The sequence below is a fragment of the Pteropus medius genome, unplaced genomic scaffold, assembly GCF_902729225.1.
Source record: "Pteropus medius unplaced genomic scaffold, Ma_sr-lr_union100, whole genome shotgun sequence".
Lineage (NCBI taxonomy): Eukaryota > Metazoa > Chordata > Mammalia > Chiroptera > Pteropodidae > Pteropus > Pteropus medius.
In genome coordinates, this window is record NW_024352786.1 from 92,258 (window position 1) to 117,590 (window position 25,333).

General features: G+C 36.1%; 1 protein-coding gene across 1 annotated transcript in view; it reads left to right on the forward strand.

Annotated features, from left to right (window-relative positions):
• MTTP (microsomal triglyceride transfer protein) overlaps positions 1-22,672 on the forward strand; it is a 44,150-nt gene extending 21,478 nt beyond the window's left edge. The window contains exons 9-18 of the mRNA XM_039848708.1: positions 433-601; positions 1,452-1,559; positions 6,744-6,956; positions 8,467-8,678; positions 10,905-11,002; positions 11,108-11,229; positions 12,617-12,844; positions 18,348-18,472; positions 20,492-20,662; positions 22,049-22,672. Of these exons, the coding sequence (XP_039704642.1) occupies positions 433-601; positions 1,452-1,559; positions 6,744-6,956; positions 8,467-8,678; positions 10,905-11,002; positions 11,108-11,229; positions 12,617-12,844; positions 18,348-18,472; positions 20,492-20,662; positions 22,049-22,220 (1,618 nt within the window). The 3' untranslated portion in view covers positions 22,221-22,672. The remainder of the gene's footprint in view (positions 1-432; positions 602-1,451; positions 1,560-6,743; positions 6,957-8,466; positions 8,679-10,904; positions 11,003-11,107; positions 11,230-12,616; positions 12,845-18,347; positions 18,473-20,491; positions 20,663-22,048) is intronic.
• The last annotated feature ends 2,661 nt before the right edge of the window (positions 22,673-25,333 follow it).

Sequence of the window (25,333 nt, forward strand, 5' to 3'; positions counted from 1 at the left end):
TTTCCATCTTTCCATTAAATAATACTGCCCTAGTTAAGCATTGTATATGCATATATTTGCAAAGCTAATTAGAAAAAGAGAATCAATTTTTGGAACCATAGTTTTTGCATTACTTATACAGAAAGGAATTTGAATCTAATTTATCATTTTATTTATATAATTTTTACTTACAAATCTCCAAATTATATTTGGCTTATGGTAATATATTAAAATTGGTTTGTATATTCTGAGTACACATTGAATGAGAGAAGTTTGAAATTAAACGAGGGGAGGATCTTTTTGAGAAAGTCATTCTTTTTTTGTTGTTCACACAAAAATGATTTCACCTCTTTAGAGAACTCAAACCAATGTAGAATCTGTAAATGGTAGAGATTTTAAATAATTCCTTAAGGACCCTAAATATTTCTATCCATTATTATGCCTTTTTTGTAGACCTCAGCTGGTGGATGCTGTCACCTCTGCTCAGACCCCAGACTCATTAGATGCTATTTTGGACTTTTTGGATTTCAAAAGTGACAGTAGCATTATCCTCCAGGAGAGGTTTCTCTATGCCTGTGGATTTGCCTCCCATCCCAATGAAGAACTCCTGAGAGCCCTCATTGTAAGTCGAATGGACACTGGGAATGTAAAGGCTCTCAGATGCTGAAAAGCTCTTAAGAATCTAGTAATTAGAAGTTGTTCATATCAGAATGAAGGCAGAACTAGAGCATTCCCATTATTCATATTCAAATTATATTGAACTATTTTCTATCCATTAATCATTAACTCTTCAGTAAATAGTCTTTGCAATTCCTCTAAATAACATAAACTCTACTCTGTAGAAATTTAAAGATTGTGTTCCCCTATCATATAATGTGATGTTGGATAAAATTTCAGAGGGAAAAGTCTTGGTTATGCTTCAAAATTTGATTTTAAAAGATTTGTTTTGACTTCAAAAATCTTCATGATATGTAATACACAATATGTTGAAAAGATACAATTCTTTCAATATTTAAAAATTTATGTTGGAAACACAAACTAGACTTCTCTAGGGTCCAAGATATTTTTTGAGTACATTAGTCCACTTATAATTTAGTCAAATAGTTCATAATCTTTTTGGAAAGAAAATGGGCCTATTTGAGAATCTGATAAAAGCAATGAAGCCCCTTTTTACCCATCCATAAAATTTTACAGACTATTTTTTTTTTGGTTCACTGACCCAGTGAATTCAATCCATAAACCTCTAGGGATTCTTACTTATGTTAAGAATATCTAGAAAGGGGATATTCTATTAACTGTTTCTTTCAGACTTATATAGTGAATTTGTAAGTGTCTCCAAAGCAAAATTCTGAGTTTGAAGTCTAGGAACATAACAACAGTTTTCTCAGGCATTGATTATTTCTTAACTAAAAATGTCCCTTGGAAATGTTTAAATGTTTTGTTAACCTATTTTCTCCCTGTTTGGCTAATAGAGTAAGTTCAAAGGTTCCTTTGCAAGCAATGACATCAGAGAAACTGTTATGATTGTCATTGGGGCCCTCGTCAGGAAGCTGTGTCAGAATGAAGGCTGCAAACTCAAAGTAAGTGTGATCCACCCTCATGTACTATATATAGAGTTGCAGATCATCCTATTTAACACTCACCATGCTGCCTACCACTGGCACTCCTAATCCCCCTTATCCTACTCTACTTTCCCTATTTGCATAGCCATTATTGCCATCCAACATACTTTATAATTCAGTTATTTATTATATTTTTTGTTTACTTCTGTCTCCCAATAACATGTAAGCTCCATCAAGTATTGGATCTTTCTTTGTTCAACACCAATTGCTTAAAATGGTGCCTGGTATATAGATAATGTTCAATTAATATTTGGTAAAAGTGAATAGTCCATTAATCCCCCATCAACATATACTTATTGAGTGCCCACTATGTATTCAGTTTGAATGGTATGTATGGTATAGTTCTTGCTCTTAGAAAAATACTAGACTCTAGAGCTACCTCCTAGAGCAGAACTTTATCTATAGTAATTGTGGTTTGCAGTTTTGAGTTCTGATGGTAGGAATTATTTACTTCTAATTACTTAAGACTTTACATTTTATTTCTAATTTTATTTTCTCAAAGCTTCTCTACTTTTCTGAGTGGACTATCAATTTTAACATCGTTCTCATTAAAACAAAACAAAAGAAAACTTCACTTTGTAAGCATTACTAAATATGGAAAATTCAAATGAGTTAATATACAACACAGCCCATCTTTCTATAATGCAAATAGATTAAAGATGTTGAATATATAAAGTTTTTTCTGTCTACATTTATCATATAGCCAGCTTCCAGTAGCATTTTTCTTCTATTTTAAAAAGACATCACTACATTGTTGTCCTTACTGAGTGCTTGCTGTTAAAAACTATAGAGAACATTCTTGAAACCAAATAGTTCTAAAAGAGGCAATTCCTATGTAGAATGTGAACTAAATATAAAAAAGATTAATCGCTAAAAAAACGAAGGCATCGAAAATTTTGAGTATCAGTTTATTAAGATCTGGCAGAAATCAAATGTGTATAATTTTATGATGTTCAAAAACTGACTTCTTATATTTTTCAATTTCCATGGTTATTTAAGTAGCTGGTTTATTTCAGCAATCATATATCAAATATCTTGGCTAAAGACAAAACTCACATATAAAAACATTCAGCAGTATTTGATGAGCATTTACTCTGTGCTAGGTATGATGCTAATACCTTAATATAAAGATACATAAAATATTCTACCATCCTCAATGAACTCCTAGTTTGTTTATCAAATGCAAACAGATAAATACAATAATATTAAAACATAAAAAGAGTGCTTTGAGAATACAGAATATGTAACAAATGATTCTGTTTGGGGTGCTGGGGAAGTTTTCACCAAAATGGTAATACTTGAGCTTAGTCTAGAAGAGCTTTGTAGGTGAAGAGATAGTGGTATAGAATGAAGAACAGTCTGTGAAAAGGATTAAAGTCAAAGTGTTCCTGGTATGCTTGGGAATAGTGAGAAATTCTGTGGGACTGGAGCACAAAATATATATGTTTGTGGGGCAGATAAGTGGGAGTGGAGATGTAGAAAAGGGGAGAAGAGAGGTAGACTGCATCTCTTTGAGCACAAGCTAGGGAGTTTGGCCTTCAATCTATATGGAAAAGGGAGAACAGTGTGATTTTTAGGCAGGTGAATGATGTGCTCAGGTGTTTTATTTAGAAAGAAGCAAAATGGTGTATTGCCTGGGTGTTGGCTAGATTAGAGCCAGTGATATCTGATTGGAAAATCCCTTGCAACAACCTGAGAAAGAATGAGTAAAGCTGTGATTAATGTAGGAACAGTAAGGTTAGAAAAGGAGGCAGATTCAAGAGCCATTTAGGAAGTAGAGTCAATATAGTATTTTATACTGACAGGATGTGGAGAATGAGAAGGAAATAAGAATCTAGATGACTATTAAGTTTTTATGTTAGAATAATAGATGTATGATGATGTCAACCACTTAAGCCAAGGTTATAGAACCTAGTTTGGGGGTGGGAAGAAGGTAGAGCTATTAATTTTGGGGGGCCATGTTAAACTTGAAATCCTTTGGGCTACCAGGTAGAGTTGTCCAACGGGCAGATTGCCCTACCCATCTGCAGCCCAGAGAACTGTTAACACCAAGAAAGGAGAGTGGCTGAAATTTGGGGAGAGAATAGGATTACTCAGAGGTGGCATATAGAATGAGGAGGAAACTAGCAAAGGATTAACTTTATTGTTATTTATTTATTTACTTAGTTGTTTTTATTTTTTAATTGTTATTTTTCAATTAGAGTTGACATTCAATATTATTTTATATTATTTTCAGTTATACAGCATAATGGTTAGACATTTATGTAATATATATTTCCCCTAGTACCTGCCTGGCACTCACTACACATAGTTATTATACTGTTACTGATTATATTCCCTATGCTATACTTCACACCTCTATGACTATTTTGTAACCACCAATTTGTATTTTTAACCCCTTCGCCTTTTCCACCCAGTTCCTCAATTGCTCTCGCATCTGGCAATCACCAGTCTGCTCTTTTTATCCATGAGTTTGTTTCTGTTCTGTTTGTTATTTTGTTCTTTAGATTCCACATATAAGTGAAATCATATGGTATTTTTCTTTCTCAATCTGACTTATTTCACTTAGCATAATACCCTCTAAGTCCATCCATGTTGTTGCAAATGGTAATATTTTATTATTTTTTTTTTTATGGCTGAGTAATATAACAAAGGATTAAATTTAAAGTTCTTTTGATAATGGGGCAGCCTAGTTCTCATCACATCTTTAAAGTTTCCTTGTAGGTAGCTGTAAACTATTTACTATCTCTGTCATTCAATTTTGTTGAAGTTTTTGAGCAACCTTTTTTTAAAATGTATCTTTGAAGATAATGAGACGTGGCCACAAGGTGGACTGTAATAGGTATTCAAATTTTCTTTTTAACTTTTTGCTGTGGAATACTCATCGACCTTTTGCCCAAATCAAAGACATAGAAAGAAAATGATGTATTCTATGTACAAATTTATGATATCTACTGAGCACGCAATACTCACACTGCCCAAAAGGTGCCTGCCATCTTGTCATGTGCTATAAAGCTTTTCAGCATTTACTAGCATGGAAGCTATTGCCCTATGACAGTCCGAATGGCAGCTAGACAAGTTCACAATGAGTACGAAGGCTCTGAGGTTTTTCTTACCTTTTTTTTTGCTTGCATTTTGATTTCCCTGCATCCTAATTTCCCACCTCCAAATTTGTATTTGGAAAAATTCAAACCTACAGAAAAGTTGTAAGAGTAGTGCAATTTCACGAAACCTGATTCATCTAGATTCACCAGTTGTTAACATACTACCATATTTGCATGATCTCATTCTGTTTCATTTCACTTTATTTTCTTTTCTTGGAACCATTTGAGAGTGAGTTGTAGACATCTGACATTTACTCCTAAATACTTTTACCTCTTACTACTTGAGTACCATTGCCTGTAGACTCTTACAATGGACAAAAATACTGCTACCTCTAATTCTGATCAAACATTGTAGGGTTCTCTCTCTGCTTCTCCCATTTCAAAATTATATCTTCCTTCTGCCAACAATGAGCTGGTTTTCAAGAACTTCAATCTATCATTCATTTGCTCAATCCTAAAACACACCTAAATTAGTTTTGGAATTGCTACACCAATATCATTATAAAAAATAAAGTTTAAAACTTCATCACTGTTATTTTTGCCCATAGAGTATATTCCAATAAAGCTATACAGTCAGAGTTCTGTATTCAAAAACTACTTGGATTAATTCTTTTTCATTCTCTCCTATTTAGTTATGTTGTAAATTTGATATACATTTATGTTCATTTGTTTCTGTTTGAATTCAGTTTTAGTAATCTTTCATCTCTGTTGATTTTAGTTTTTGAATATGTGAAACAGTAACATGGTTCAAAAGGCAAAACTCTATTTTAGAAGTATTCTCAAAGAAGTCTCATTCTCTTCCACATATTGTCACCTACCTCCTCTACATAAGCTTGGTCATTTGGTGGTTTCTATGATTTTGCTATTACAAATAAAACTGAAACTAATAAAAAAAACTAATTTTTTTTCTTATTGTTGGAGATGTAGCTTCAGGGCTAGGGTTGCTGGATCAAAATGCAGATTTGTTAGCTTTTGCTAAATTATCTTCCATAGGAATCATACAATTTTATGGTTCCACCAGCAGTGTATGAGAATACCTATTTCCCCATAACTTCAATAATAAAGCGCATTATCAAACTTTTGAATTTTCATATCAATCTGATAGTTGGCATAGATAATTGGCATAGTTAGAGAAAAAGACATTTGATTATACATGAAGGTTAGCATCTTTCCTTCTATTCGGAAGCCTTTTATATCTTCCTCAACCCTCATCCCTCCTTTCCTCCACCCCTACCCGCAACTGTGTGTGTGGGTTTGTATATGTATGCACCTGCAGCCTATTTTCAAATCCTATAGATAAATTGTATCTCAGGAATCTTTATTTTAAAGATAAAACTGAAGCCCCTGAAACATACATAGTGGCAAAGACCCGAACCTAATTGTCCTTATTTCTAATTTGTTTTTCCATTAGACTATGAACTTGTACTCAATTCTTATTTTTCTAGGCCAGGAAAAAAAGGCCTTTTCTGATTAAAAAGCATATTTGAAAAGTACTTAGCAAAGTATATGCTATATAGCAAGCATTCAGTAAATATTTTCTAACTATATGGCAGCATTAATAAAATTTGAAATCAAGTGGAAACAATCACTTTTTAAACATTTATTACAACAAGACCCTATGGTCAATTTGTAAGTACTTTCACCAGAGTTATTACTTTAGAAAAGATGTATGGTACCACTTAGACATCATCTAATTGTTGCTTTAGACATTCAATGAATGGGCAGTTTTATGAATAATCAACCACAAGAGAATTTTTAAAATGACTTTATATGTTCAGAATATATTCAAAAGTAAATATATCCACTATTATACTCATTGCTTAAGAACATGTTAATGTATGTATTTTTTTAAAAAAAGAAAATTACCTTTATCAAGCTTTATTTGTTCATTTCCACTGTGTGCCTCAGTCAAGCAACCAATGCAAAACTTTATAAAACTTTAGGTTGTTTTCTCGGTCCCAGGAGTGAAGCCAATCTTGCCCAAGACTTGTTTAATGTATCGCTATGAATATGTCTGAGGTAGTATGTGATTTTTTAGGCAGTGGTAGAAGCTGAGAAGTTAATCCTGGGAGGACTTGGGAAAGCAGAGAGAAAAGAGGACATCACGATGTACCTGCTGGCTCTGAAGAATGCCCTGATTCCGGAAGGCATCCCACTCCTCTTGAAGTATGCAGAGGCAGGAGAAGGGCCCATCAGCCACCTCGCCATCACCAGTCTCCAGAGATACGATGTCTCTTTCATAACAGATGAGGTAATTTCCCCAAGAATATTTGCAAAATTCCCAAAGGAAAAAAAGCATGCCTAAACTTGAGTCAAATGTAAACACCTTGGAAGTTATTCTCTCCCGCCACCTCCCCCTGCACACACACCAAACTATCAATCTCTCTTTCCTGTTTAAAAATAACTTTTAGATTGGATTTAAAGCTATTCTGAAGCAGACTCATCTTTTGAATAGAAGATATCCTATATCCTCAAGCATAAATATTAAGGCATATTCTCTTATTTTAAGAAACAAAGTATCTTCAGAAATACCTTATTTTCCCCATAAGTTTTAAGATGCTTTTAACACTGAAATATTCTGGCTTAAGTATTAATGTGTTGGTTCCAAAAGCTACATTTTCAGGAAGCTATCTATATTAAACTTATATTATGGTAGAGAATGTTTGCAAAACTCAAGAAAAACTGCCTGCTGAGAATGTTTTCGGTTTGCAGCTAAACACCTTCCACCAATTTTGTGTCAAAGCTGGTAGGCTGCAAAACACGATGGTTAGGGACATACAGATAAACCTACATATACATCCTGGCTTTGTTCATTCCTAGTTGTTTGTGCTTCAGTGAGTCACTTAACTCCTATACATCTGAAAACAAGGCCAACATTTAGGGGAGTAGAAAAAGGCAGAGGGAGGTAGAAATGAAAGAAATATTTATAAATGCTTAGTACAGAACACCACACACAACCTATTATTAGGCAATCTTAGTAACCAATGGAATTATTTGTTGCCACAAACTGCAGTTATTTCAACAAATTTTCTTTGGCATTAATGTTTTATTTTTTAAAAATCCCCTAATGTAACCTCTGGATTTTCAGTGATAATGATGTGCCAATATAGATTCATTGGATGCAACAAATGACCACTGTGATACAGGGTGTTGATAGAGGGGGAGGTTGTGTGTGTGTTTGTCAGGATGAGGAGCAGGGGTATATAGGAACTCTTTGTATCTTCAGCTCAATTTTGCTACGAATCTAAAATTGCTCTAAAAAGAAAGTCTATTAATTTAAAAAAGGAGAAGGGAAGATTCTGAAGTACTTCATTGTAAGAGTACAGTGGTTCATATAGCCATCTCTCTTCAGAACCCCATTGCCACATGGCAGTAGTGGCTTTAAAAATCTATATTAGTGAGGTAACGCCATGATATGCTATGATAACTAACAAGTGAACCTCAAAATTTCAGCTTATCAAAAATTTATTTCTCATTCATGCTATGTCTTATATAGGTAAAGAAAAATGTGACCCTAAGTTCACTACAGTAGTGGAAGAAAGAGACAGAGAAGGCATAGCATCTCTTAACTATCTCAGCTCAGAAATTACCTGAAGTGATTCTGTTCATAAGCCATTAGCGAGAACTTTGGCCCCAATCTAATTGCAAAGGAACCTGGGAAATGTAGGAATGCATGTGTATTTTAAGAGCACCACTATGCCTGCCACAATATCAGTTTAAAAAGTCTAGATATGCACTAAGTTTGAACGTCTTATGAACAGGTGAAGAAGACTTTAAACAGGATATACCATCAGAATCGTAAAGTTCATGAAAAAACTGTGCGCACGACTGCAGCTGCTATCATTTTAAATAACAACCCATCCTACATGGAAGTTAAAAACATCCTGCTCTCTATTGGGGAGCTTCCAAAAGAAATGAATAAGTATATGCTTGCCATTATTCAAGACATCATACGTTTTGAAATGCCTGCAAGGTATGATATAGTGCACCTTTCTCTCAGCTTATTTAAGCTTATTTGTGTATTTGTGTGGTACACATGTGGATAATAATAATGGCGTCATCATTATGCTGGGTTGTGTTGCATAGTCAGAGTTTGTCAAGTTTCTCATAAGAGAATTATTTAGTGGAATAGATGAAACAAGATCACTTTGGCACTGTGATTTGGAATTCTGGATATGGTTTTTACTCTAGGTCTCCTGTTTAGTCTGGTAAATATATATTACCAAATATTAGTCATGTTTTAAAATCCAACTACATTTTTAATACGACTATTTTTATAAATAGCACAACAAAATGATGTTAAGTTCTCACCTAATGGTCTGTTATCTTAACTTTCCAAATGTCAGTAATCTTTGAAGCCACATTTATCACAGCTCAAATGAACTTACCATTTAAGTTTAAAACCTTAGTCATGGCCCATGTTTAAGGACTAGTCGAGGTATGAAGAATGCAGACTTCATTGCTCTAAGTTACTCTCACTGGATTCATCTTCCTGGCAGTTCCCAAGTCTCTTCTGAATTCACTGATGTCCATCTTTGAAGTGGCTCTCCCAGAGCTCTCTTTACCTCCTCCCTGAAACAGAGGTCCAGAAAAGGAATTTTCATTTCCCCTGAGTTACAGGCAGAGCACTAACCCAGGAAAAATTAAATCTGAGCATTACCAATTGAAAAGGAAAACAGACATGGAGGAGGGTGGAAAATAAAGAGAAATGGAAAAAATAAAAAGACAGTAAAAGATTGAAAGAAAGAGCAACAAGGAATAAGAAGGATGAAGGAAAAAAGAAACTGGGAGAGCTAGTAGAAAAGAGAAAAGAGCAGGACAAAAGATAAAAATGGATGGAGCATGAGTGAGTGAGAAAAGAAGCAGAGTCCATCTGTAGCCATGTATTGCTAGTCAAGGATCTGACTTCTCTTTCTTTGTTTGCTCTTATAAGACTCTGTGAAGGAGATCTTGGGTGAATTTGCTGCCCTTGTCTTTGAACCTAGTGATTCAGGGGCAGTAAAGGGAAGGCAGTGGGGTAGAGAGCAGCCTAGGAAAGGCGTGGAAGCCATCACAAACGCTGCAGGTCAGATTCTCAGAACGAAAATTGTTAGAATTGGAAGGGACAGTAAGGGCCAGCCCACCTTCCATTGTGGGGGGTCTAGTCTCCTGGCAGGTGGTGTCCAGACTTTGCTTATATCTCTCCAGTGGCAGGAGGCTCACCTCTGAGGGAACTTGGGTCACTGTTTGGGCTCACCATTACTTCTTTGTATAACTGAAATCTTCCCATAGGTTCTGGTTTTATCCCTGGAGCAAAACAGAATAAGGCTAATCATTGATCCACATGCAGGCCCTTTGAATATTTGAGGACAGCTGTCATAGCCCTCCTCTTTTCTTCTCCAGGCTAAAATCTTATAACGTAGTGATACTAGGGGGGTGGAAACTGTAAGGTAACCATTCCCTCCTCTCGATAATTTTCTACTTCAGACCTAAGTCTGATTTCTTTGGTTGATTTAAAAAATGTTTTTGGTGCACTAGTATAATTTTATAATTACTGGTATGATTAGTGTTAAGTAGGAATGGAAAGATCTCAACACTGATTAGATAGGAAGACAAGCTAGAGGCATGGGTTAAAGTTCAAGATTTACTTTAGAGGACATGGTTTACATATGGGTGTAATTGAGATGTTTCTTTAATTGAAAACTGCATAAACATAGAAGAAATTTCTGGAAATCTACTGTCATGTATCATTAGCCAGCGATAACATTAGAGGTTGTAGGAAAATGTTTAAAGAAATATTGGCAACTTCCCCTGTTTGGTACAGCTTTTCTTAAAAGTATATCCTATTTAAGAGTAGAACCATGATGATTCGAAGAACATATGTTTTCTACTCCTGAGGTGTTTCCATCAGCCAACTTATGCCATCTCACAGCTGGGCATCCTCACCTCGCTGTCATTTTGATACCAAACTAAATTTCAAATATCTGAGGAATGAAGGGGGAAGCCCTAATCCTGATGTTGGCACTCCAGCTGACACCTCCCTAGTCTTGGGGCAGCATGAGGAAAATTGAGCTTCCTCTTTTCTTCCACTGAGGATTTGGGTGTTTTGTTTTGTTTTGTTTTGTTTTGTTTTGTTTTGTTTTGTTTTGTTTTCTCCAAATCTAACTTGGGAAACAACAATTACAATGAATGTGCAGCTTTTTCCTTTTACATGTTTCAGCAAAATGGTCCGTCGAGTTCTGAAGGAAATGGTTGCTCATAATTATGACCGTTTCGCCAAGACTGGATCCTCTTCTGCCTATACTGGCTACATAGAACGTATGTAACTCAAAAACGGGTTCCCCTCCGCGCCCCTCCCCGGTGTGGTATTGCTGAAACTATTATTAAATTACAGGGTTGTTTTGTGTGTGTGTGTGTCATTAGGTAGTCCCCATTCGGCATCTACTTACAGCCTTGACATTCTTTACTCTGGTTCTGGCATTCTAAGGAGAAGCAACCTGAACATCTTTCAGTACATTGGGAACGCTCATGTTCATGGTAGCCAGGTAATTCATTTTCTATTAATTTTTCTGAATAAAGTATATAAGAAATTAGTCCGAGGTAAAATAAAATATATAGTGATGGTAACACTATAGAATGTGTAAGTTAACAGTGGCTTCTGTCATACATCACCCATGATTCCATCACCTGCAAGAGACTATATGGTTTAGTCACAGAGACAGTTCCAAATATGAACTTGAAACCTAATTAATTTGATTCACTGGACTTGCCAAACATCTATCGGTCTTTTCAAAGATATACATATTCAAAAAATTGAAATCTTGTCAGTATTTCTCACATATTTAAAAAAATATTTTATTTTTATTCTCAGAGCTCCAGATATTTAATTCTGGAATCTGTTTCCCTTCTCTTGGTGTTTCTATGAAGAGATTGAGTCCCCATAATAAAAACTTTCATAATAGAATATGGCTCTCTAAAGAGTCAATCTATGTTTTTCCAGTACCGCTAGGAGAGAAAAGAATAAAGTGCAGGCATTTGACAGTTGGCTGACTTTCATTCCTTTCATTTTATCTAAAATTTGTGACACTCTTTAAAGGCTTCCTAATTTGAAATATGCTTTCTTTTTAGGTTTTATGTATATCAAATTATAACCTTCTAAATAAACTCATTTAAGCTTTAGAAATTATCCAGTGCTACATAAACTTTAGTTTCTATCAATATTATATTTACTACACCCTTTGATAGGACTCTAGTCAGAATATCATGCCCTTCTCTCCTGAGGAATCACCATCTGTTTTCTGATATGCACTCTGAAATGCCACACGCCCAGTGGTTAAGAGGCTGGGTATAGAGGACAAAGCGTATGTAGGATTCCTATGTATAGTAGAAAGCAGGCTGAGAGTCACCTCATGGTGTTGATCGTCTTTTCAGGGAAAGGTGTGAGTCATGGCTTAGAGAGTTCTACACCTTCTCATAGCAGCAGCCTTAGTGTGACTTTCCCTGAACCTCTCCATCTCCTTTTAGGGGTTCTACACAATAACTGATGCATTATGTATGACAACCTGGAGAGACTCAGAGTCTCTAGGATAATACCATGAAATGGAAAGTTCGTGGCCTTTGTATTTAGACAGAGAGATTTGAATCCTGCCTCTGCCATTTGAGCTTTTTTTTTTTTTTTTTTGCCTCACATACAAAATATATAAAATCACATGTACCTCAGAGTGTGGTTGTGGGGATTAAATGAAGAAAACTAACTCAGGCATATGTATTCAGGTATAGGGTTGTTCTTTTTTTGTTTTGTTTTTGCCTAGACTTTCTACACTACAGACTTTCAAGTTTTTGATCCCTAGGAAAGTTCTGGCTGTGGCTCCACATGTCTTACAGAACAGGCAGGGAGCTTATATCATGAATGTTATATCCTTTTCTCCCTAGGTGGTCATTGAAGCCCAAGGACTAGAGGCCTTAATTGCCGCCACTCCCGATGAGGGGGAGGAGAACCTTGACTCCTATGGTGGGCTGTCCGCCATCCTCTTTGATGTTCAGCTCAGACCTGTCACTTTTTTCAGCGGATACAGTGATTTGATGTCCAAAATGCTGTCGGCATCTAGTGACCCTGTTAGTGTGGTGAAAGGACTTATTCTACTAATAGACCACTCTCAGGTAATTCATTCATTCTGCAAGTATTTATAGAACTCTTAAAATGTGCCATCCACATTTTAAATATGCTCTGTGCTTGGAGGCTGTAAGACAAAGTTCCAGCCATCTTGGAGCTCACATTCTAAGCATTCAGCTTCTTGTTTGGTATTGTCGCCCTGTCCCCCTTTCTCTCTTGCTATAGGTAAGCAGGGAATTTCTTTTGCTCTAGAAATTTTTACACAGACACACATATGCAGATACTCATGCATTTACGCCAGCCTGGATGTCCACACACACACACACACACACACACACACAAACACACACACATGGGTTCCAAGTACACTCAGTCAGTTGCTCCTTTGAACTCAGTGTCTCAGACACTTAGAAACATGGCATAGCTACACAACACCCACAGCAGATAGTAGATAATAAAGCCAACTCCTCACTGTTGAAGCAAAAGAGAAAATATTCAATATAATATGACTATAATATAATCTCAATTATATCTCAGTACAACTGGAAAAAAAAGAATACTAATACTAACATAAACAAGAGATTATGGAGAAAATAACCTAAGATACAACAGAGCAGAGATGACATTTCCTGTTCACTTGGCCTTCCGGGGCAAAAGGTCCTAGATAATATTTATTCTGAAGGCAAGAGCTAAACCACATGGCTTAATTAGTTACTGATGACAATTATCATGACAATGATGATGAAGATCCATATAGTATATCAATTTGGCCCTGTCAAATTAGTAGAGGTACACACAACCACTGACACCAACTACATGTTTCATGGAGACATTTTGCCCCAAACTCACGTTCACAGAATCTTAGAAAGGTCCATTCGTTAGTGGAGAATAGGAGAATTTTGATTCACTTGAACTTTATTCTTTAGAATGGCTTTCAATTTTCCTCACCCTTAAATCTTACTATACTAAAGTATGACAATGCTATCTTCTGTGTAGTAAGATTTAGGTGACCAAGATACAATAGGATGGGAGTCCCAATGTATCTGCCTCAGTGGATTTTCTGAGAAACAGAAGAAGGTCAATCTGAATAATCTTTGAGTCTGAATACTTGAAGCTTAAAAAATTTTTAATGGCTTGACTTATTTCCTGCTTTACTAAGCAAAACAATATAAAAATGAAATTTTTGCTAGATAAGGATCCTAAAGGGAAATCCTTAAAGTGATCACTGTATACTCCAATTCATACTTGTGATATTAGAGATATATGAGAAGATTGGATTAAAATTTACAGACTATAGGACTCACTTTGGAACTTTGACTTTATGGTTTAATAAATTCATGAGTAATAATCTAGGCTTGAATTTTGCCCCCACTAGTTACTTTCTATATGCTCTTCGTCGGTTACTAAATAGCTTTAAACCAAGATTTCCTACTAACGAAGTGAGACATTTGGAAGAGGTGATCCAAAGTCTTTATCAGCTTTGTTCCTTGCCACATAATTTGAGGATTTGGATTTGTTGAGTTCTGGTTATGACAGCATAGATTTTAAGAGCTGGGAGAGAACTTAAATATCAGATTTTACTAAAACTCCTCCAAAAACATCATTGGTTGGAACCAAATGCTAATTCCTTATCTTTATGATTCTTCATAACAAACAATTCAGGATTGTTACTATATATAATAACTATATATAATAACTATAACAAAAAACCAAATAGTTTGACTCTTATCGTGTAATAAATATTCAGAAATAGGTAATCTAGTATTTATGTAGAAATCCTAAGATATTGTCAGGCTCTTTTTCTGTCAGCCTAGACATTTTCCCTTGTGGCTTTAACCTCATGCTTGTCGCCTCCTGATGGCTGCTGCACTTTCAGCACTAATTCCTCATTCTAAGAAGGAACAAGGGAAGGGTCAGGGGCAGGAGAGTCTAGCTCTTTTTCAAGGATGTCCCTGGAAGCCCTATCTATTCCTACTAAAGTAAGCATCTACAAAAGGAAGCTATTTGGTTATTGACCAATACTGTATCATATGGATATCTCTAGCTACAAGAGAAACTGGTAAATATAATTTTTCAATGGTTGAATTGACACTCTAGAAAAAACTGTGTTTCTGTTAATATGAATGAAAAGAAGGACACTGAGCAGTGTCTCTCATATCCCTTAATCCTCAAGGTCACATGTGGAAAAAAAAAACAGTTTTCAAATTATATCAGAATTATACATTGTACATTTCTTTTGCTGTGTTACCTTTGGGGAGGTTCATTCTTAATGAGAGAATCTCTGAAGGCATGAGAATGCTGAGGATGTAGTTCACATTTTAAGACACAGGAATAATAAAAGTTCAGTATCATCTGTATATGCTCAATTGTCTATCAATAATGCCTTAATGGCATGAATCCAGCTATAAAACTTGATGGAAACATAAGTAGTAATCTAGATGATGGCTGGCAAACTTTTTATGTCAAGGGCAGAAAGTAAGTATTTTAGGCTTTGTAGCACACATAGTCTCTATTGCAGCTATTAAACTCTGCAATTATAGAATGAAAATAGCCATGAGCAAGATATTAACAAATGAGTGTGGCACTGTTCCAAAAAAAATTTATTTACAAAAATGGCCAGTGGGATAGATTTGCCTGCAGGCCATAACTTGCCAATCTCTGATCTAGCTTATCTTACAAGATTTTTCTATTCATTAAGCTAGGGCACCTGAGGCATAGTCTAAGAAGATTGTCTCCAAGCTATTAAATATAACAATGTCCATATATTTCATATTGGAGTACTTGGCAGATCTTGGGTTATTATACAAATAAGCTGTTTGAGGCTCTCAGCTCTGCAGAGCACTCCAGTAATGTCGTCTCAGCTTCAGAGGCAAATACCACTCTAGGTCAAGTGCTGACGTTGAAGGAAATTTTGGCAGTGGGTGGCCTGTCACAGCCACCAGTGCAGATGGAATTACTCTGTGCTTACTCTCTCTGTGTTTTCAGCTAATTGTATTACTCTTCAGAGAAGGATGTCCAATAAAGTCAGCTTAATAGGGGGATCCTCGTTAGTCAGCAAAGAACATATTTTCCTGAATGGAAACGATGGGATGAGTTATGAAAATAGCAGTGTCTGAGTTGTAAGAAACACCTTTGGGACCAAAACTAAAAGGTCAAAGGGGTCACATTAGCTACAAATATAAAGCTCCAGTTTCTTATTCCTCTAATTCATAGGCAAGAATTTAAATAAATATGCACTCTGGGTCAAACAAAGACATAAACCTATGCTCTATCTTTGTTGCACTATTTCTCAGAACAGTATTCCTTGCACACCAAGAGACAAAAGACAGTTATGATTTTGTGATAGTCATGGATGGAAGTAGCATAGTCTCTCTCCCCCACTGGAGACAGTCTGCGTGCTCATTCTGACTCCACATGTAGCCTCCCATTTGATTTTTCTTTTGATTTTTCTTTTCAATTTTCAGATATAATGCCTACCATGGAAGATTAGCATGAAAATTACATGAGATATCAAATGTAGAGCTTTTAGGATGCAGTTGGTGCTCAGAAACTGTTAGCTTCATTTATTTTATACCCGTCAAAAGTTAGAACCACTGCACTATGTAGTTTAGTTCTGTTCACGAAGTAAAGTGTGGTTTGTGCTTCTACAGGAGTCAGTGGTCTCTCTGTCTTTGGGGGTCCAGAAAATCCTTCTGTGACTACACATGGAGTTCTTCCATGATCCCTTTGCATGAAGGAAATGGAATCTTCCCCGAAAGCCAAGGCACTCCTTAACACCCACACTGCAATGGAAAATGCTCCTTCCACAAAAGGCTCTTCATCTAGTCACCATGAAATGTTCCTTTCCATGGCACTTGGTGTGTTTTGACATCCACCTAGTATGTGGTCAGCAGGAAGGCCAAAGTCCACACCACAGATCTCTGCTGGGTTGGGTGGACTAACAATTAGATTATTATAATTTTTCAATTTGAGAACAGAGAAGATACAAAGAAAGAAATACTTTTAAGGCAGGGCACACAGTAGGGCTCATTTGGGAACAATCACAATTACAATGCAAATGTGAAGCTCTGATATCTCAGTTCTACAGTTCATAAGCATAGGTTAAAATTTCGACAAGATTATTGTAGTTTTCCTGGGATAATTTGTGTTCCTTCATATTAGCTATGATGCATGGGACAAACCCTGCGTGACATCACAACCACACTTGTTCTAGACTGAATGTAGCTGTAAATATCCTTAGGGCTCTCACCTAATGTGTCTTGAGCTCTGTGTCAAGAATCTCATGCTTTCCTTTAACTGTCTTTCAGACAGAAGGAGCTTCAGACCACAACCAGACTTTTTTTAGTATACCTGGTTGTAACTCAAGTCTTTTGACTGACATCCTTTGCCACATTTTTTGGAAAGTAGAGATAATTCATGAAGATCAACAATATCCTTTCTAGAAATTAAAATCATGACATTTATAGTTGGCAAAAACATGGCTTGTTTGGTCTGAGTAGAGCAGTTACATAAAGTTAGTCATGCTGCCAGGGCCATGAACCTAAGATCTTTGAAAAAATTTCAAAATTAAGGATACAGAGCCTTTCTCCCCAAACCATTATCATTTCCAACACTGTCCCCAGGCAATTTGATTCCAATCCAGCTGAAGAAGTTTTCAGCCAACAATACCAGAGCTAATGTACATAGAAACTTCAAGGCTTAAAGGTGAAATGCTGGCAAACAGCACAAAACAATGAATTTCAGACAACTATAAAATTGCTTAGGAGGGACTATGTTTGTAAATGAGTACTGTCCCTCTGGAATATGCTGTCAAGTTCATGCTGGACTCAACATGTTAACTCGATGTCATTCCAAATGTCAAACAGCAAGGTGGTGAGAGTTGGATTGCCTTGCCTTCCTTTCCGAGCTTGGTCTGGGCAGTTCCTGGAACTTTCATAGTGCACTGGCAGTTTTTATCACGCATTTCATTTGCCAGAAGGATGCAGTTGTCTATATTGGACACTACATATAACTGGAAAAGTGTGAAAGCATTTCAAGAAGTCATCATGCCCAACCCCTCACTCTCATCCCAAAGCCACAGTTGGATTCCTGATGAAGATGCTTTCATTTTTCCTAGTCTAATGGTTCTCAAATTTGAGTGCATCAGCATCACAAAAGGGCTTATTACAACGCAGATTGCTGGACCCCGCCTCACAGTTTCTAATTCAGTAGGTATGAGACTTGCATTTCTAACAAGTTTCCAGGATGATGATGTTATTTATCAGGGGACAACACTGAGAACCATTTCCCCTCCCAAAGTGAGGCAAAGATTGAAAGAAAACACCTTCTTAGTTGTCACTGACTTTTCTAGTATTTTAACTGGCTATATAATTTAGCAAATCAATAATCTTCCAGTGATTAAGATTAGGATGTGTTTCTGAGCCTAGAGAAAGACTTCAACATTAACACAACTCAAATGGCGTTATTTACAGTAGGAAGTTGAGTGTATCTTTGGAAATGAGTTGGCTGATTGTGATTATTATTACTATTATTATATATTTTTGCTTCTAGGAGCTTCAGTTGCAATCAGGACTGAAGGCCAATATAGAGATCCAGGGTGCTCTGGCCATTGATATTTCTGGTGCAATGGAGTTTAGTCTGTGGTATCGTGAATCAAAAACCCGAGTGAAAAATCGGTAAGCATATGTATAATACTTTATGCAAATAACTATAGACATATGTTTTTGGAATTGTTTAACCTTCTGACTTTTCAAAATCTATGCTTCCTATTTGTAATCATTAAGTAATAGAGTAGGAAGTAACCACAAGAAGTCATTCTTTCCATAGCTTCTTTTGAACTGGTCATACCTAATACAACTCAGGCAAAAATCTTGCTTTTAAAGACATCAATTGACAGCTTTCCTAGTAGATGAAAGGTTCATCTTCTCTTGGTATGTTACTTTAGCAGTTGACAATGCTATCAGGAAGTTTTACTTAGAAGCAAACTTTTTTAGCTTAACCCTCTTGTTGGGATTTCAAATCTTTCCTCTTTTGCTGTCTTCAGCGGATAAAAAAAAAAAAAGAGGATCACTTTCATTCAGAATCTAAGTATTAAACATTAAGAGTCTTTAAGGTTTTTTTTGTTAGTATTTATTTTTCTAAAAAATAATATCTCAAGTCCTTTAGTTTTTCTAATCTACTTATCAGATCAAATGAAAGTATCTTATTTTGAACCTTAAACAATGTTTCTGGACCAATGCAATAATCAAAAGAATTATTCTTTTGTTTGTTATAACATTGAAGAAAAGGAAATGGAAGTACAATTGATTTTTGCTCTTCGGATATTTAAAAAAATGTATGTTGAGGCAGAAGTGACATAGGAGTGATAAAATTATATTTTTAATTTTGAACTACAGTTGAAGGAGTTAAGAACAGTCAAAAGGTGGCACATATAATGTGAAAAGTGGCCCATGTTGTTACTAAAGGAACTGTAGGATGAGAAGTGGAGCAGGCCATAAGAGGGATCAGCGTACAATTTCGGGCTTCTCATTGAATCAGTCATCTGTTTCCTCTTTCTGAAGTTTTTTTCTGGATAAAAGTATCCCCAAATTAAACTGAACTGAACTCTTTGCAGAAAGAAATCAGCAACAGCAACAACGACCAAAATCTGGATTTTTAAAAAGGACACAGTATCCCTAAGAATCTCCCAGCATCTGCATTGTAGCCCATTTATCTTCAATTTTCCATTTGTTTATTTAAAAAACACCTCTTAAGCCTTTGTTGAGTGTAAGGTATGAGAAGGTACAATGAGATATTCAGGGAGTTAAACAATACCACCTCTGACCTTCGTTTACAGTGACAACAGTAGCTGATGTCCTTTAAGTTGCACAACAAAAATGAGTACCCCTATCAAAAAAGCACGGACATACAACTCTGATTTAATTGTGGGAGTAACTTCCCACAATTTCATTTAAAGTCTACAATTAAACTAGAGTGGTCCTAGAGGTAAGCCTTCCACTGGGATTGTTTATCCTCTTCATTTTCATCCATTTCAATCTCCCTAGTCAATTCAATCCGTCTATCTGGTCCTCTGAGCAATTGTTGGAGAATCCACCATATCTGTTGTTCCTGGAGCACCCATGTACATGTGTCACTGTAGGAATGGTTCTTCGTGACACAATATTTTTTCAAATATCTTGGCAACCATAGAGTTACGTCTCTAGAGACCATATGGAGAAAGTAATAAAATGGAATTGAAATAGCTACATAGAAGCCCACAGAGTAACCAAGAAACTAAGAAAATGGTTATAAACATCAGCTGTCTTCTTGTGGAGTTTAGACTTCTCTTTAAGATAACTCAGGTATTTCTGACTTCATGAAAAGGTCTGGCTATAGGTATATCTTCATCTTGGCCCTTGGTATGCCCATTCCAAACAGTAATACCTGATAGACTTTCATTCCCGCATCTAGAATTGAAGGCTGGGCGAGGGTTCAGGGGAAAAAACAAACCGTCATTGCCCAAACCCTGAGGCTAACCTAGCCCTAATTAACAAAAGAACTCTAAGCACATTTAGGTCATATATTAGTCATTTAAGTATTTCCTTCTAATCATCAGCATCATGAGTTCAGATCCTATGAAATTATAGCTGTTAGTCTAGTTCAGTTAAATGTGATATTAATAGGTTTTCCACCCCCCCCGCCCCAAAAATCTTTAGGTTGGCTGTGGTAATAACTGGTGACATCACTGTGGACTCTTCCTTTGTGAAAGCTGGCCTGGAAATCAGTACAGAAACAGAAGCAGGCATGGAGTTTATCTCCACAGTGCAATTTTCTCAGTACCCATTCTTTGTTTGCCTGCAGATGGACAAAGATGAAGCACCACTCAGGTAAGAAGCAATGCTCATGTAATGTTCCATGGCCATCCCCAGTTCACCAGGAACTCGCACCCAATTTGAGCATTCACTTTTCAGAATTAAAAGAGTGGTTGATTTGATTCAGGAGATAATATCATATTCTTTCTAGAAGTAATTTATCAAGAAAAAAAAAAGATTTGATTTACTATAAGAGTTGCCGTGTAGTTTCAGCAAAAATACTGAATGCATATTTACTATTGGCTATCTTCACAATTGTCTCCTGGACAGAAAGTTCAAAACAAAACATCTTCCAATCATTTACCATGGTTTAAGAGCCCAGATAAATTCACAGCTTCTAGGTAATTCATACAACAGCAACTTGACCTTATTTGAGTTTTGGCTCAAACTTGAGAGTTTGGGATTTTTAATTAAAAAAAAAAAAATGTTTTCAGTAGAATTCTTAGTGTCTCAAAAACCAAATATATAATTGTCCATGTAACTTTCCCAATACCTCCTCTACTCCAGAACATCTCATTTAGACCATGTCCTCTGAGTCTTGTAACCATATTTATAACAATACGATCATGTGGAGGTAGAATGCTTTTGGTCTAGCTAGTGCTGACTCTCCTGTTAGATGTAAAGGTTTTCTTGACACACTATTAACCATGAATGCAATTCGTATACTTAAAACAGCAAGCCATATCTTACATCATCTCCTTTGATAAGCAGGCCAGAGTTGAGTGTCTTCTTTACATTACTGACATTTCATGATCCACATAAAGATTATATAAATGATATAAGTACAAATATGAGTTGGTTATATTTTTACAGAATAAAATATAGTAAATTATAATCAGAATGTTAAGCCGTTTCTAATTTATATTAATTTATGTGTAGAACAAATCTCCATTAATGCATTTTAAAAATCAACCTTCCAATGGTCAAAATGCAGTGACCACCAACCTAAGCACATGGCTAATTGTTTGCCTTCACATTTCACGTGGGCCAGAGCTCTGGGAATGTTTCCTTGTCAGCATTCTCATCTTAAATACAGCTGGACTTGCTGCTTACTCAAAACGGGTGTGTGCCCCAGGTGGGGCTCCTGGAATGATGAGTGGGTAACATAGCAAGGCTTGCAAGGCTTAATAGCATCTCCAAAAAGCTGAGAGGAATTTAGTTCATTCCAGAAACATGTATAGCACACTTCCATATTCCAAGCATTTGAAGTATATCTGTTGTATAAAAAGAGGAAAATTAAAAAATCACCCCATTCATGAGAATGGAAGCTGAGGCACTCATATCCTACCTCAAATTGCTTGGAAACAGAGGCTTTGAGTATACACTAATAACTTGGCTCTGACGGGCGTGAAACGACTCTAATATGCGTGTAATTTTGTTATCGTTGTTGTTGTTATGCAGGCAATTTGAGACAAAGTATGAAAGACTGTCCACTGGCAGAGGATATGTCTTACGGAAAAGAAAAGAAAAGCTGGTGGCAGGATCTGAATTCCCTCTCCACCAAGAGAACTCTGAGATGTGCAAGATGGTGTTCGCCCCGCAACCTGAGAGCACTTCCGGTGGTTGGTTTTGAAACTGGTGTAGTTTCACTTGAATTCGTCTCCTCAGAAGGGATACGATGTGACATGTCTAAGTCCTTGCTCTCTGAGAGCACAGTGTTTACATATTTACCTGTATTTAAGATTTTTGTAAAAAGCTACGAGAAAACCTCAAATGATCAAATTTGGGCCCATTCAGTATATTGCCCACAGTGTCAGTTTTGAGCCAAAATATGTGGCACTTTTAGCAACATTCTTAGTTTTCTAATACTTCTCTCAAATCCCCTTTGATACAGTGAGGATAGTTCTTCCCTAAGAAGAAACTATTATTTATAAACACACACACAAACGCACGCACGCACGCACACACGCACTCAGAAGAACCCAATTTTGTTTCAATAATTTTCGATCTGTGTGTACGTAGCCCTTGACAGAACCTTAAACATGGATTGTTTCTAACAAACATGTTTCCCAATCAGGAAAAAAACAGACCTTTTTGTGGGGTGGGTAGACAAGGTGGTAGGGGACAAGGTGGTAAGATTTTCTAGACTTGTAAGCCAGCTCCAAGAATTAATATTTATCTCTTCTGTTCTTAGTTTTACTAAGCATTGGAGTAGAAGGCACACAAAATTACAACATACCATCTCATCTTTCTGTTGACTACATAGTCAGTCCTCTGCCTTCTGCCCTACAAAAATATTGAACTTAGCACATAAAAGTTAGAAATATTAATTTCAGAAACTCTCGATTTTTCTAGTGCTGTGTCTCTTTGAGACTGCAGTGTGGTGTACTGTCCTTTATAAGGGACGTCTTCATATATTCATCATTTTATCTTTCATTCAGTTGTTTTGCAGTGGAAGTTCCAGTCTGTTTGACTACAATCTGTACAAAAGTTAGAATGGCTGAAAGAATTTAATCCTGCTTTGAGAAACTGATGGATTTGGACTTCGAAATATGAAATCAAAAAAAGATTGTCTTTATACAAATTAAAAGAGGCATGTTAAACATTTTAAAACATTTATTAGTAAAACAGATGCACATGTTTATAATGATGAATCCAAAATAGGTAACAGATGTTCATTTGTCCATTAAACATATATATATTACGTTTATGCGTCTGCACACACACACACACACACACACACAATGGAAGTTTAGCTAGCCCATCACTGGTTGTAAATTTAAAATGATGAGTGATGAAATAAATATGTGGAAATCCTATCAAATTACTTTTGTCTTCTGTTACTTCGAACACCATATTTCTCTGTTCATGCCAGTTTCTGAGCTCCGACATATACACTAAGCCTCTGCAGCTCTAAAGGACAACACAGATAATCAAGTAGGAGGTCAGAACCCTTTGGAAAAATAGGTCATTGAAATTAATAGCAATATGAACCTCTTAAAGACTTGTAAACCTGAAAACAAGTTCTAAGCCAAGTTTTTATAAAGCTCTGAACTGGCACCCTTACTGTTATGTTACTGAGAAGAGAGAAAGGAATCAGAAATTGGCTGGGGGGGCAGGGCGGTGTGTCATTGATGGTAGCATTGGCTTTGGAGGAAGCCTCTGTAAATATACTTATGCTGCAGCAAAAGCAAGTTGATTTAGGACAGTAAGCCGAAGATGTCATGGGCTAAGGAACCTCAGCCTTGTAATGTTTAACAAATCACAGCTGCTTCTTTAAAAAAAAAAGTAAGATAGGTTCCTTACTTTAAGAGGTGAGAGAAACAATAAAGCAGAAAATAATTTGAGTGCAATGATATAAATGTTCCAAAAGAACTGTGTTCATAATCTTAAGAGGGCACAAAACTTCTTTACTTCTATCTAAGCTACTACTTAACCAAAACTGGCCTCTTCCTTTGGCTGTATATCGGATTCCTTCACTATCCTTGATTTCTAACACCTCAGAGTGGAGTGCACTCTGTTTGCCTTCAGCTTGAGTGTGCAGACAAATAAGTGTCCCCCCTCAGAGACTACTGAACAATTGGGTGTGCTATTTGATAAGATTATAAAATAATACAAAAATTTAGATTGATGAAAAGTTCACCATCAGAGGTATATTAGTTAATTATTTATCTTCCATCATGGAACTGCAATTACTTTAGAATGAATTAGTAATCCTTTGCAACTCTTCTACTTAAAAAGTTTAATTTATTCACAGTTGACTTGGAACATCACATAGACCTGAAAGCTATTTTCATCCTTCTATTTTTACTAGAAATATTCCTGCCATAATCTTCTAGGATTACGTGTAAAAGTTTGGACGTTCTCTTTCCAGAATAGGCTTCAGGCTTAAATTATCTGATTCCTCTTGTTAGTAAAAAGTGAGTCATCACAATCTATTTTGGGGTACTGGCTCCATTTTCTTATACTTCTCCCACTCAATTTGCCTAAAGATTAAACATGTAAACACAGTCATGGAGAAAGATTTCAGTGTGAGATGAATCTTTCAGATTATTGAGATATGAAGAGATGCAGCAGAGATAGTCTAACATATTCCTCAATTAAGTTCTTTATTAGACCTAATTCATTAGCTCTGTAATGAAATCTAAAGGGGGCGTGGTAACTACAAATCACTTATTAGATGAAAAGACAATTCCTAAGTGACAATTATTTATGCCTAACTAAAGTCTTCCATAGCCTCCTCTACTTTTATTACTTATCAAACACTTTATATTGCACTTGTTAGGTTCAGTGAACTTGCTCTAGGCATCTCTCAGGTATCAAGTCATTTCCTCCTCAGAACAACCCTATAAGGTAGGAATTATTATTCACTCTTGGTATAGGGAGAACAGAAACACAGAGAGATTCAGTGTCTTGTCCAACCAAGATCTCACAACTCAAGAAGGGCAGAGTCAGGATTTAACCCAGGAATCTCCCTTGAGAGTTCAAGCACGCAACCATTGTACAGTAAGTCCTCAGTTAACTTTGGGACATAGGTTCCTAGAAACTACAACTTTAAGTGAAAGGATGTATAATGGAGCCAATTTTACCATAGTGTAATTGATATAAACAAGAGCTATGTTCCTAAGGTATATTTCTGGTCACAAAAACATCACCAAACTTCTAATAAAGACCCCAGACACTTCTAATATTAAATATTGAAATAAATTTGAACTATACATAAATTCAAGAAAGATTAATAAGCAC